Below are 15245 nucleotides of genomic sequence, written 5' to 3' on the forward strand. Positions count from 1 at the left end.
CCATTCATGTGATATCCATAGATTAGGGCCTGATAACATTTAATTCAATTTACTGATTTCCATATGAATTGTAACTCAGTAAAATCATTGAAATTTTCAATTATATTTTAGTTCAGTATAGTTTAGATACCATGCAGAATAGAGATTTACAGATCAAAATGCAGTATTTCAGAGAACCAAACAGTGGCCTAGTTTATGCTTCACAACGCATTTCTAAATTGCCTCTTCCATACTTTGGTTTTAGGCACGTTCCTTATATCAGGAAAAAATACATAGCTCAACTTCCCCTTGCCCCAGCTGTTTGGAACTCCTCTCAGCACTTCGCTGTTCCTTGTAAAAGTTATGGCATCCCAGTTTCTTCAGACACCTTTAAAAAGTTGATATGACAAAAGCATTATCACTCCTGTAAGTACTTGACAGATTCAACATGCTTTTCTAAATGACATTGGAAACTGCAAAACCTGTGTTATTCACAGTCACAGACTGTAAAATTGGTATACCATAATTCCACTAAACACAGAAAACAGTCAAATTTGCAGAACCATGAAATCAGACCACACGCTGAGCTCCTCATCTCCCAGAGTGAATAAAAGCAAACTATCTTTAAGACTTCATCTGTGTTTAATGTTAACATATTTTATTTCACCTTTATTTAACCAGGTAGGCCAGTTGAGAACAAGTTCTTGACTGACATTGTGTAACATTTGATAAACTTCAAGTACTCCAGAAACAATTAGGTTCGTATTGCTCTTCCCAAAAGTGTTCTGTATTACAAATGGGATTCATCATGAGCATCACATAATACATTTCCCCTAATTATATTATATGGCAATCTACTAACATTGTGTTTATCATGCCTGCATTTTCTGGAATGCACACCATTCAATGTTCATCTGAAAATATTGGGCATATTCCATTCTCTTCTAAGAAACATAACAGGAATTAAACTCAATCATTGTGCAAATGTTTGTATCCGCAGCCATACCAGAGGCTGGTGGGAGGAGCTATAGGAGGACAGGCTCATTATAATGTCTAGAATGGAATAAATGGAACCGTACCAAACATAAGGAAACCACATGTTCGACTACATTCCATTCATTATAATAAGCCAATCCTCCTATAGCTCCTCCCACCAGCCTCCTCAACTGGATATCCATATTTATAGTGGCACTGGACGACTTAAGTTCTTATCATAAAACACTCTTAGTGTAAGTTAAAAACACTTGGTCCAAGTTAATTTAGCCTTAACATAAAAATATACATTAAACGTACTAGATGAAGACCTTAACCCAGGAGAGTTGAACATAAAGTAGTTCTGTAGTGTACCTGAGTGTCAGTAGCACAACCCTATTGTCAGGAGTTGTTGTTCCCACCAGTCATTTACTCACTGTATGTGCCAATCATACATTCATCCAGTTCAGTCCTCACACTATTTGGGAAAATGGCATTGGTTATGTGACAGGTTGCGGCTTGGCCTATTTTTCTGAGTGGTTGTTGTCGTCACGAGAAAAAGCTTTCAGGGACGGGAGTCGCTCCGCTGCTCTCACTCTTTCTGCCAGAAACCTGTCAAACTCTAAAAAGGAGGGAGAAGGAGAAGTTGCCTTAGGCGGGCTTTGTTGGTCTCAAAGAGGGATTACTCAGGACTTTGTAATAGTACAAGGAAGCAAACTAAATTGTTGTTGTATCTACATAGCGATACCCAGGGAGTGGATGAGAAATAGACGCTCACCCTCACTTGTCACACCCTCTGAATCAGCCATGTCGTCCTCCTGTGATACACATAACACACATGAAAGCCATGACTGTTGTGTTCACGTCAAAAGTCACATGTCCAAACAAAATGTAATATGTTCAAGAATTCAGGAATGTTACATTTGCTGGGGTAAAGCATAAAGTCCATAAAACCAAATTAGAGAGGGGGTGCAAGGACTGGCACTGGTATAACATGGAACCAAGTTGGACTCTGCTTGTATACCATGACATTGAGTGAATGCTAACAGTGACCCACCTCGTCCACATCCAGCCACTTCTCAATGTCATCCATCACAGACGTCTGACTCACAGGGATCTGGGGGAGTTAGGCAAGGGGTTACTGTCAGGATGTACTGTAAGCCACTGTTTTCTTGTGACCGCCAGACTCTAGAGTACCATTACCGTTACATTTTTTCTTTGGCAATCTACACATAACCACCATTCAAGCATGCTGACCCCTAGTATTCTGATTGAAACCAGTTTATTTTAGACAGGGGAAACAAGGGATCCATCCACCACACCAAAGGTACGGCAGGGAAAACAGAAGAGAGTGGGAGTAAATTAGCAAGTATAGTAATGATTCAGAAGAGTTATGATTTAAAAAGGGGATACTTGGAGATTTTGGCAATGCCGCCATTTTGGACACAGACAAAAAAATGGTGTTAGTGAGTTCATATGGCTCTGGGGAAGTAGATAAAGGGCCTCATTGCCAAAATCCAGAAGTATCCCTTTAAGATGTGCCAATACACACCATCTATCAGTTTCAGAAATGAACACTTATTACACTCAACACATGAATGCAAAAATCAAAGTAAGCTAAAAATAACCAGATCAGGCACACCGGAAAAAAGATCATACAACCATCTCAGTACAAAGACGGAAGGAAACAATCATTCATTAAAATACACACTAAACATGCTTGAATGCAAAACATCCCAACATAAGCCCCAGGGGTAGAATGCAAATGGAATGGCACTGTGCCAGCCAATCAGACCCACCATTCCCTTTTCCATCATCCAATCAAACTGTGTCGAGGAGCTGAGGGGGGTGATGTCTGGGCTGTCACCCTTTACACAGATATACATTTTTATTTATGAACATAGATACCGGTAGACATGCATGCCATAACACAAAACCATTGGGTTATGAACAAGGAGACAAAACAGAGACAGAATCTTATAGCACTAACAAAATTGTGGCAGGACACAGAGAACATTGTTTACACATAGCAGACCAACACATTAACTAAGACACAGGGTTATTGTACATATTAGTGACACTTAGTAACACTCCACAGGGCATAAGGACTCCATGGACACAAGCAATGCCCTTCCTAAACAAACATCCTTTCAAATCTGTACTGGGTTAAATAATTCTGGGGTTACTGACCGTTCCAGTGTTCTGTAATCTGGTGTTCTGTGCTTGAGCCAGACTGTCGGCAACACCTTCATTCCGCTCACTGAAACACATATTTCACTGCTTAGAAAATGATGCAGTTTACAGTGTACATACAGTAGTAGAATAATAGCCATCTCCACAAGTAACCATTGGCCAAAGTATGAACAACTTTATTGGAAAACCAAATACAGAGGAACATTCCTTCAACATTTGGATTGAAAATGTTTGCAATTCTCTCACTAGCCATGTAAGCTTGCAGTTCATGTCAGTCTCCATTCATAATCCTTATTGACAGAATGAAGGGCACAAATATCTTGAGAGAGATAAGCAGCCATCCTGAGCCAGTCAGGTTCACTTCCGGTCTAGACTAGTGCACCACCTTAGCTGGAGCAGGACTGTTATAACCTAAACAAGCCAGGGACTGACAAGACAACCACAGCACTAGTCTATTTGTCATACAGTACTAAGACAGGAATAAGTCTTGAGACCTGCTTTAGAGACCTGCTTTAGTAAGCTCCCTCTCACTCTTGCTATAAGTCTGAACAATCCATTCTACCATGAAAACTAAACATGGACTTTTGTTGGAGCTGTCCATTACCTCGGTCTCAGTTGTGTCTGTGAGATGCTCCTGTTCTGTGCAAATTCATCGAATTCCCTCATACCTATGGGGGAAAACAGGGTAAGAGAATGAATTGAACTATAGAGACACATTGAGAACCTCTATCAGAGGAACACTGTAGTTACTTACTGAGTCCTGTCATCTGACTAGACACTGTGTCCACTGTTGATCGGCTGAGATGGCTGTGGGTGGGAGCTGTAACAACAGGCTTGATTGCTGCGCTGAGGTCAATAAGGTTGACGTAGGTTGGGCTCTAGGCGATTGGGAAAAATGTGAAGAACTTGAACAGTACATATTTCTCATCCAAACATGCATTTGTGATAAGGGTAAAGGACCACAGATGCTTAAGAAAAAGCACTTACCTGCTGTGTAGCTCTTTGTCTCTGAAACCTGGAAAGGACATAATGAAAATCATACTGCTATCATAGCAAGAATTATTGACTGTATCTGATGTTGATCATTTAGGACAATACCTCTGGTAGCGAGTGAATGTGGCATTGATTTCATCATTTGCAACCAGCAGCTCCTCGGTCAGTTTCTCCTCACTGAGTCTTGGGACTAGCTCCATTATCTTATCCTGCATGTCTTTACATGCTGCATACAACTCCTACTGACAGAGCGAGAGAGAGCAGGAGATACAGAGAGTCAGCAAAAAGACAGCAATGGACAAAAGAGAGATGGATACAAACAGATGACATGTGTCACAGCCATGGATGGACAGCCATAGAGAGAGCCCAGCGAGTGAACCAACTAACCTGAAGCAGCTCTGTGTCTGAATGCTTGGCTGTTGCTGGATCCAGTTGAGACATCATATCTGACATCACTGTCAGGTTACCTCGAACCACTCCCAGGTCGGTCTTCAACTTTTTAACCTGGAATAGGAGTCAATGGCATCAGCACTCATATGCTAAATTGTGTTGGGTTGGCATAATACTGTAGCATCAACTTTTATTATAAATTCTGAATGTGAAACAAGTAACTGTGAAACATCCACAGTGCACAAGGTCATTGGATTTTAAAGTAATGCCCTGGAGTGAATTCAGCCTGCATGCAAAAGATTGTTGTGTTACTAAAAGAAAAGCCATGCCATTTTAGAGGCGTATGACAGGAGCTTTCCAATCACCTGATAAGGTGTGAAGGTGAGGGGTCCCTGCTCGCTCTGTTGGGATGCAGGAAGCTGTGGTGATATGGGGACAGGCCTGGGGGATGAGGGTGCAGCAGATACAGTGACAGGCCCGTTATCAGGCACAGTCTGGTGGACAGAGCACAGGGACCATTTGAGTTAGAGACTAGTGTTAGGGAGTAGGGAGTTAAAACAACTTTAGAGAGGTTTAGCAGAAAGTTGTACTCTGTATTTGTCAGTGAGGAAATGCATGCATTTTCACCAGTCATTGTTTGAAGGTATACCCTATTTGGAGTGTGAATGGGGGAGTATCCGTCTAGTTCAGTCATGGGGAACTCCAGTCCTTTCCGTCTCAGGTCCTCGTACACATAGACCACGCCCGTCAGAGCTGGTGAGCTGCGGAATGCGTCTGCCCATGCCTGAACAATAGACAGACACACATCATAAACAGCACACACCCGACAATAGCTAGCTTTCAATTCCAACACAGCTCTGTGACTTACTGAAGGTATGAGTACCAATGCTATCTCTCACCTGTATAAGGCTGAGCACTCTGTCATGCAGGACCAGAGGGGGATTGTTCTTGGGTAAGATGGACCTGACAAGAACCCCCTCAACAAACTCCCTGGTTGAGACTAGCACATGGAACCTGTGGCCACAGTTCTTCACACACGCTTCCAGTACCTGAGAACCAACATGACATAAGAGAGATGGCGAGAGAAAGAAAGTTAGGTTACAAGTTCATGAAGAAAAGGAAAAAGTATGGTGAATGAGAGAGGTAAATGTGACACTCACAGTCAATGCCAGCATGACCTCTCTGAAGTTCTTGTTTCCAACAATCCTCTTCTTTATTGCTTTGTATGCATCTCTAGGCCTGTAATCATTGTAGGTAAACAATCAACTTCAAATAACAAGAGCACAATACAGTAAGCCGTCAAAGGAAAAAAATGGTCCATTATGTCAGAGGATACACACCCCTCCTCTGTCTCATTGATGATGTCACAGATGTCCATGTTGAGGGCCCAGTCCTCCGACTGGAGACTGGAGCTGGTTGCATATTCTGAGAACAAAAACAATTGAGACATTGCACTTTATTTTGCATAAAATTACCTGGAAGACATAGTCACTGTGACCAGCATTAGGTTCCTTGGCAGACGCTTATTAAACCATTTAAATGTTCTGTCTTCATTCCTCTGAATAGGAGGGGATAGAAACAGGATTTAGCTCAGTCGAGAAAGTAGAACAACCTCTCCTACTTGTAAACCTCTCCTACTTGTACTGTCTCATTGTGGTCATATACATTAAAATAGGCAGATTGCTTTTCCATCTATAATTACATCACGGGGGAGTTTTCAAGGTTAAAAGATAAAATAGTAGGCCACTTGTAAGTCTACATAAAAACAAGTTGGCAAGCAGATTCATTATTAAATCAGCAATGTTACTCACTATGAAACATCGACAGTATGCATGTTATTCTATTATTTCTTAAAGGCCCAGTGCAGTCAAAAATGTGATTTTTCTGTGTTTGATATATATTTTCACACTATTAGGTGGAAATAATACAGTGTACTATTGTGAAAATGGTATTGACCTTTTAGTGTAAGAGATGTTTGAAAAGTCTAACTGAAATAGTTGCCTGTTTTGGTGGGATGGCGTTTTGGTCTACCTGGTAAATGAGTTACTATATATATATATATATATATATATAAGAAAGAGTTCCAAACCTCTGCAAATAACAGCTAGTTTTCAGTTTTCCTCTCCCACTCACAGTCCTAGCAAAATTATTGATAGAGCAATTTCTTATTGTTAAGAAGTAAATTGTTTATTTTTGACAATTTTAATATAAAAACATTCACAGTAAGGTACTGCATGGTTACACGGAAATTATTTGATATCGAGATAAAAATGGCTGCATTGGAACTTTATTAAATTCCCGTTTCTTAAAATTAGGTCACGAAGGAAAGGAACAACTTTTCACCGCCCCACCCAGAGCTTGCCAAACGATTGGTCTATAGACCACCAAGAATACCCAAACTGGCCAATTAAATTGGAGGATTAAAACACTGTAAACCCGCCTCTAGGGTATTATTGTGCGGTGCAAGTGTCAGTCAAGTAATAGCACAATCTAATCTCTTCTTCCACTGTCAATCTTGATCAATTAACTAACTATAAACAAGCAATTGTCAGTTTCGTTTCTTATTAAATACATAACCAATAACGCCAATATCCATTTCGATAGCCTACCGATTATCTAGTGGCGTTTTATAGGGTCTGTTTTCCAACAGTAGCCTACCAATGTCTTGAAGCGAGTCATGTCCGATGCAACAATGTAAATTATCTACAAACTCACCTGCCAAACCACTATAAACCTACTTTATTAGTTAAAATGTAACAATTACCTATTCGCTGGCCCACCGGTGTAGTAAACGGGTTCCCTGTCAGAAACTCCATCCTTCTTTCTACCAGTCAAACCAAAATCCAGAACTGCGCTTCAGTCGTTTCCACAGCAGAGGAGTTCTCGCAAAAAAAACTGAAGCAGCACAAATTAAATTAAATTAGGTACGTCATCTGTTAAAGTGAAAGTTACATTCACTGGACTATTGTCTACTAATTGGGAATTTATACGTTGCATAAAATAAGACAATATTAATACATTCAGAATGATAGGGTAGCCTACATTTGCACAGAAAGGGACAAAAAAAAAACGATTTAGCTATGGACAAAACGATAAACCATCTTCACATTCTACCCCAGCCATCAAAATACGCGGACTATGAAGTTAAACTACATGACAAAAAGTATGTGGACACCTGCTCGTCGAACATCTCGTTCCAAAATCATGGGCATTAATGTGGAGTTGCTCCCCCCTTTGCTGCTATAACAGCCTCCACTCTTCTGGGAAGGCTTTCCACTAGATGTTGGAACATTGCTGCTGGAACTTGCTTCCATACAGGCACAAGAGCATTAGTGAGGTCAGGCACTGATGTTGGGCAATTAGGCCTGGCTCACAGTCGGCGTTCCAATTCATTCCAAATGTGTTCAATGGGTTGAGGTCAGGGTGCTGTGCAGGCCAGTCAAGTTCTTCCACACCGACCTTGAGAAACCATTTCTCTATGGACCTCGCTTTGTGCACGGGGGCATTGTCATGCTGAAACAGGAAACAACCATCCTCAAATTGTTGCCAAAAAGTTGGAAGCACAGAATTGTCCAGGATGTCATTGTATCCTGTAGCGTTAAGATTTCCCTTCACTGGAACTAAAGGGGCCTGAACCATGAAAAACAGCCCCAGACCATTATTCCTCCTCCACCAAACTTTACAATTGACAGTATGCATTGGGGCAGGTAACGTTCTACTGGCACCCACCAAACCCAGATTCGTCCGTCGGACTGCCAGATGGTGAAACGTGATTCATCACTCCAGAGAACGCGTTTCGACTTCTCCTGAGTCCATTGGCGGCAACGCTTGGCATTACGCATTATGATCTTAGGCTTGTGTGCTGCTGCTCGGCCATGTAAACCTATTTCATGAAGCTCCCGATGAACAGTTATTGTGCTGACATTGCTTCCAGAGGCAGTTTGGAACTATGTAGTGAGTGTTGCAACCGAGAACAGACCATTTTTACACGTTACGCGCTTCAACACTCTGCGGTCCTGTTCTGTGAACTTATGTGGCCTACCACTTTGCGGCTGAGCCGTTGTTGCTCCTAGACATTTCCACTTCACAATAACAGCACTTACAGTTGACCGGGGCAGCTCTAGCAGGGCAGAAATTTAACAAACTGACTTGTTGGAAAGGTGGCATACATTGACGGTGCCATGTTGAAAGTCACTGAGCTCTTCTTTAAGGCCTTTCTACTGCCAATGTTTGCATATGGAGATTGCATGGATGTGCGCTCAATTTTATACCTGTCAGCAACGGGTGTGGCTGAAATATCCGAATCTACTAATTGTGTTATTGTTTTCTTGAGTGCCGTAAACTTTAAAGTAACAATATTGTCGGCTCTGTGCTTTACAGCAATTTCAACTAATTCAGTTTTCTGCCACCAGGTCGCACTGTTTCTTAATAGATCATGTACATGTTAGGGTTATGGCAGAGATGTTAGATTTACTAGTCAGTCAGTCACTAGTTATGTCATGATATGGTTTCTATTTCATATAGGCTATTTCACTTAATTTATTGTGCACTATAAGGAGTTATAGACACGTCTATATTATTTTATTAGAGTATTTTTAGTTAGTAATGACAAAATGTGCAGCAAAATAACAAATAATATGTAGTGTGGATGCTATGACATTGTAATGTCATAGCATGGCTAGAATATTGAATAGTTTGTGCATTTAAACTAAATAACCTGCAAATTACATTCCTTAAATGTTGTTTTCTTCCTCAAAGAGGCTGAGATATACAGGAGAAAAGCACAATAATTGACTTGTTATGCCGCAAAGTTGCTAGGAGTGACTCAGAATGACTCACGTGAGACGAAAATGAAAACACTTTAGAGGTGTTACTCTCACCGTCTCTGCCTTTACTGTTCTGTACCTCACAGATATGCTGCCATTATATCACTAATAAAAATGTCATATCTTCCTGTGTGTGACTGATTTGGTTGCAGGTGCTTTGAGGTTGCGAGAGTGTTTCAGAGTGTGAGTGTGATGTGTGTGTGTGTGTGAGTGTGAGTGTGAATATTGAACATGCAGAAGATAGTGTTTGAGAGATGGTCACTGTCTGTGGTCATCAGATGTGAGTTGCTGTGTTGCACCTGGAATGTTTATTTTGTTCATTAATGGTCTCATGAGTCTGGGAGTAAAGAGAGAATCAGGGTAACCATCACTGTGCTCTTCTCTGCTGCTGGCCTGTTACACCCAGGGGCTTTCTGACATCACTGGGTTCCACAGCACAGAGACTGAAAAGGCACTGGCCATTCACTGTGACATTTTGCTCCACGTACAGGATGTGTATTTCAATGGCATTCAATTGTCAATCTGATTCCAAGTGTTTTTCAACTGTAGCAAAGGAGGTTGGTAGTATCACCTTAATTGGGGCGGACATGCTCCTGGTAAGAACTCGAACGGAATGAGTGGAATGGTATCACATACATTAAATACATGGTTTACATGTGTTTGATGCCATTCCATTTGCTGTCCAGCCATTATTATGAGCCCCCCCCCCCCCCCCCCCCCCCCTCCCCTCAGCAGCCTCCACTGATCTGTACCCATGAAATTAACACTAACAAAAAGTATCTGGATGATTACAGAGAGAATGAACCATTATGGCCTATGTATACCATAGTCATAATGCAATGTGGAATTCTTATTAGGACATGTTGGTATACAAATGTTTAGGGAGTGATAAGCCCTTGAATCATGGTGGCCCATGCTATCTTATGTTGAACAATGGGTGTGAGAAATGGTCTTTCTGGTAAGGAAGGGTACCAGTGTGTTCCAATGCTAAGTCTTGGTGACCACTGCAGTGAACCAATAGCCAGCCTACATGGACCTGTCCAATCCACAACTGAAAGACAGTCGCTGGCACAGGGTGATTTGTTCTCTCAGAGGAAGCTCATGGGTTCAATATAGGGACTGCAAAATGCCAGTGGTCACCAATACTGAGCCCAGCTCTGAGCCAATAGACAGAAATGTCACAGAAAATTAGGTCACATCATCACTGTCAATGTGATAAAGATGAATAGAAAATATAAACAGACTCCATGCAATTTGGAAGCAAGTCAATGTCAATTTCTCCTATCTCCGGTTATTGAGCCAATGGTTTACAAGATCTTGCATATCACATATTGAACTGGGAACTGAGACATAATCGACAGTAACTTGATATATTGAAGATCATTATTTAGCTGTTGTACACTAGATCATCCAATTGTTAGATTCTTTTCAGAATACATTGTGTTATAAATGTAAATACTGTTCAAGTTGATCAAGAAAAGGTTGCAGAAATGCATAGAATGTGATGGAGGAAAGGGTCTCAACTCTCATCAACTCTTCCTCTGAGTCAGATAACACAATTCCATAGAAGTATTATTTTACAGCTCTATCAACCAGTATTGATTCAATCTCTCATTGTCACACTTCAACAGTTTTCTAATCCTCCACTAATGAATTCAATTAGACCAGTCACAGTCACAGAGCACAGGTCAATGGAGACACAGTAGAAAGACAGGCAGCAACATGCAAGGTTGGAAAGGCCATCTCTTGCAACTTGTGTTCACCTATGCTTCCTAGGCAAATTTGCAAAACCACATGATTTTAAATGCCCTTTATGTATAATTGAGATGCCATTATGAACCTATACTTAATTTATTTCATGTCACTAAACGTTGTAAAGCATATGAATTTGATGTGATGTTGACTTAGATTCTAACACCTATATTGTTAACTTAAACCCCCTCACCTCAGCATGCTATCTCTAACACCATGCTTTCAATTATAAAAAGAATCATCTCACAGCCTTCATTTCTACATTCGTCAGTAACAACAACATTACATTGAAAGACATGTTGCTAGGGAACAAAACTGTGAAGAGTGACTGCATCCAGTTGGAGCAGGACGCATGTTATTAAGGCATGCTGGGTTATTCTTCTGGCCCTCTGTGAGAGGCCTGAGATATTCCTCCACTCCACCAACAGCTTCCAGTGGGCAGCCTCCTGATCCCTCCCAATGTGCCAACTCTCTCCATATCTGACATGCACACTGAGATCTCTTCTTTAGTTTCACTGGTGTAAATGTCAAAATCATTTGTCAAGGGAACTAAATACATACAGCAGGGGAGCATACAGCCCTGACTATGGGGTTGTATTTACAAGGAATTGATTTGTCTGAACCTGCTTTGAGCTTTTCGGTCATAACAACTCACAACCAGAGGGGAAGTCCAGGTGGGGAGAGGAGGGCAGGAGGAAGAAAGAAAAAGAGAAAAATGTGTTTGCCAGAAATGGTCCCTAATTGGTGAGGCGTGTTATCTTCTGTGCAGGGATTGTTTAATGTCTCGGCCCACGCCGCATATGAGAACGAGCTAGCTGAGAATCAGCAGCTTCCAATTAGGGTGGGTTGGAAGTAATGTGTCTGAATTCTCTCTGTGCAGCTGCTAGATTATATGTTTTTTTTGGCCTGCAAATGAAATGCAGTGAGGTGTCTTCACTGACGCAGTCTGGTAATTTGCAACCTGCTGTGCTTTTCTCTCAGCTGTCAGGTAAATGCCACAGAAATGATTGAGTCTTCAAGTATCTTCAATCCATAACAATATCTTGCAAAACAATAATTACGTCTAAAACACCCATATCATTAGGTCCAGTAAACCAAACTCTTGAACAGGGTATAGGCTACTGTGTTGTCAATTTATAGTTTTCCATTCTGAAGCAGTGTGTATTATTATTTGTTAGGATCAGCTTTCCTTTGCAGATGGTCCCCCAGGGGTGGACTTGCTATGGAGTGAAGGATTTCAGAGAAAGAAAAAGCCAGTGGATCACAATCCTTGGATGAGTCATCTGTGTGAGCAGCGCAGGGGGGCTGAGGTGAGGAGAAACGGGCTCTGGGGCGAAAATACAAACAGTTGGTTCCTACCAGTGTAGAGCAACACCATCGCTCCCATCATGGGCCGTTGTCATGACAGTTGCACACGCATGTGGCAGAATGCTCTTTGTGATAGGTTAGATGTTAAAGCCAGTTCAGTGACAGTTCAGTGACGCTCCTGTCACAGGAGGTTGGTGGCACCTTAACGGGGGAGAATGGGCTAGTGGTAATAACTGGAGCTTAATCAGTGGGATGGTATCAAATACATCAAACACATGGTTTCCAAGTGTTTGATGCCATTCCATTTGCTCTGTCCCGGCCATTATTATGAGCCGTTCTCCCCTCAGCAGCCTCCGCTGGCTCCTGTGTCTTTGTTTCCCATGCTCTCGACGCCCACCCACGTCTCTGAGATGAGAGCGTGGAAGAGAAGGAAGAAAACTGCCTGATTATCACACTCACTTGATAACACAAAGCATTTGTTGGCGCAGTGATTCATAGAGATGAGAGTATAGAAAGCATAAGATTCAATTAGGGTAAAGATGTACATGATCTTGAAATAAATCAATTTAGCTCCTTATAACCAGCTTACAATATCCTTGCACAAGCTTTTACCTGGTTTGGTGGTAATACTGTCCAGATTGAAACAGTTATTTAATAATTATGTTTTAATAATGAAGAATAAACCTACATTACAACTCTTTAATTAGACAAGCACGCTAAACCGATACAATATGTACAACCAGAAGTTCTGACATTCTAAGCCACAAAACACAATAACAAGTAGCCTAATCACAATCAACTCCCATGGCCATTAGGATCATAAATGTGAAAATAAATGTTCAGTTCTCCACCCATATAATGTGCCAGTCAGTTTGGATTAAACCATTGTAGAGAATTAAACATAAACATACAGAGCATTGTGAATGAGCTGTTACATTGAGCAGACTGTTCTCATTGATAGATGTCAGGTTAAAGAGTGTTTTGTAATAGAATAAGCAGCAGACAGTGTATTTCAAGGCATATTATCTCATTCAAAGGGGAGACATTCTGATCTCCATTATGCTTGGAAAGTTGTCCTTGATACTCTGAGATATTTGTCAAAGCCACATTCACAGTACATGGTTTTCACTATCACACATTTATCTCTACTGTCACAAAAAAAAGTACAAGTATCGCAAATTGGCAACAACAGCAATCCCTGTCAGACCAATCAGCGTAATAGAAGGTCATGGGGAACAAAAAAAGCAAAACATGGCATTTGAAACTGAAATTGAAACAATATTAGAATTGTGAAAGCAGAGAGCTGAATGTAATTCTGGTGACTTTCCAGGAATCAGACACAGCTAATGACAGGGTAGGTACCAAAGTAAAGCAGCTAGTCCAGAGGGGAGATACCAAGGAGCCGAGAGGAGGATCATTTTTAGCTCCTTTCTTCACCTGGCATGGAAGCCAAGCAAGCAGTGGCCTTTAGCAAGGTTACGCAGTGTCATAGTTAGTCGTGACCATGTAAAATGTCACCAAGAGACAGAGTGAGGTTTGCTAGTCATAGCTGTGTAGACAATGCCCATGGGAATGAAGTGTCAAGCTCTAATGCATTAAAGAGAGATAATTGCAGTCATAGCAACACATAATACTGTCTAATTACTTTAATTGGACAGGGTCTATTTGAATAAGATAATTGCCATTAACCTGGTGCTCAATGACTCTCCTGCTGCAGAGCTTTTAAACGTAGTCACTCACCGTGTCAAATCACACTACAGGTTTTACAGACAGCTTTCCTCATTTGTACGTCCACAAATATACACCAACCATCCAAGGGTGGCCAGATAGTCATTTCCAGGAGATGACCCACATTTGCTACAGATTAAAAGAATGTATCAGAATGGAAACGTTCCGTTGTCATTTTCACTCTGTCCAAAGGATAGTACCTCTGTTTGTTAATTGAAACATGGTCACAGACCAGAATACTTATTTTGACCATGGTGATGAAGAAGATATGTGTTGATTTATGGACTTGGCTGACATATATATATATATAGCCTATTTGACTCAGTCATATATACATGACATATATATGGCCTATTTGACTCAGTCATATATACATGACATATATATAGCCTATTTGACTCAGTCATATATATGACATATCTATAGCCTATTTGACTCAATCATATATATGACATATCTATAGCCTATTTGTCTCAGTCATACATATGACATATACAGTGGGGAGAACAAGTATTTGATACACTGCCGATTTTGCAGATTTTCCTACTTACAAAGCATGTAGAGGTCTGTAATTTTTATCATAGGTACACTTCAACTGTGAGAGACGGAATCTAAAACAAAATCCAGAAAATCACATTGTATGATTTTTAAGTAATTAATTAGCATTTTATTGCATGACATAAGTATTTGATCACCTACCAACCAGTAAGAATTCCGGCTCACACAGACCTGTTAGTTTTTCTTTAAGAAGCCCTCCTGTTCTCCACTCATTACCTGTATTAACTGCACCTGTTTGAACTCGTTACCTGTATAAAAGACACCTGTCCACACACTCAATCAAACAGACTCCAACCTCTCCACAATGGCCAAGACCAGAGAGCTGTGTAAGGACATCAGGGATCAAATTGTAGACCTGCACAAGGCTGGGATGGCCTACAGGACAATAGGCAAGCAGCTTGGTGAGAAGGCAACAACTGTTGGCGCAATTATTAGAAAATGGAAGAAGTTCAAGATGACGGTCAATCACCCTCGGTCTGGGGCTCCATGCAAGATCTCACCTCGTGGGGCATCAATGATCATGAGGAAGGTGAGGGATCAGCCCAG

General features: G+C 41.1%; 1 protein-coding gene across 3 annotated transcripts; it reads right to left on the reverse strand.

The window, feature by feature from the left end:
* Nucleotides 1-90: 90 nt before the first annotated feature.
* tom1 (target of myb1 membrane trafficking protein) lies at nt 91-7419 on the reverse strand. 3 transcript variants are annotated; one of them, XM_021558212.2, is made up of 16 exons: nt 7292-7419; nt 5868-5952; nt 5688-5766; nt 5427-5576; nt 5177-5311; nt 4893-5021; nt 4525-4641; nt 4243-4376; nt 4132-4159; nt 3899-4022; nt 3749-3812; nt 3142-3211; nt 2751-2819; nt 2009-2068; nt 1730-1769; nt 91-1573 (listed from the first exon to the last, which is right to left on the reverse strand). In XM_021558212.2, exons 1-16 carry the CDS (start codon nt 7341-7343, stop codon nt 1476-1478), a joined length of 1434 nt encoding a protein of 477 aa, XP_021413887.2. In that variant the 5' UTR covers nt 7344-7419; the 3' UTR covers nt 91-1475. The 3 variants fall into 3 exon arrangements, with proteins under 3 accessions (XP_021413887.2, XP_021413890.2, XP_021413889.2); XM_021558215.2 differs by lacking the exon at nt 4893-5021; XM_021558214.2 differs by lacking the exon at nt 2751-2819.
* Between the last annotated feature and the right edge of the window lie 7826 nt (nt 7420-15245).

This window comes from Oncorhynchus mykiss, chromosome 13 (genome assembly GCF_013265735.2).
Source record: "Oncorhynchus mykiss isolate Arlee chromosome 13, USDA_OmykA_1.1, whole genome shotgun sequence".
Lineage (NCBI taxonomy): Eukaryota > Metazoa > Chordata > Actinopteri > Salmoniformes > Salmonidae > Oncorhynchus > Oncorhynchus mykiss.

Excerpts from the sequence above, each read along its gene's own strand:
- tom1 (XM_021558212.2), bottom strand. The coding sequence starts at position 7,343 with ATGGAGTTTCTGACAGGGAACCCGTTTACTACACCGGTGGGCCAGCGA. Across the intron at positions 5,953-7,291 it reads ACCGGTGGGCCAGCGAATAG|AATATGCAACCAGCTCCAGT; the intron begins GTAATTGTTACA and ends TTTTGTTCTCAG. Across the intron at positions 4,377-4,524 it reads CAGACACAGAGCTGCTTCAG|GAGTTGTATGCAGCATGTAA; the intron begins GTTAGTTGGTTC and ends CTCTGTCAGTAG.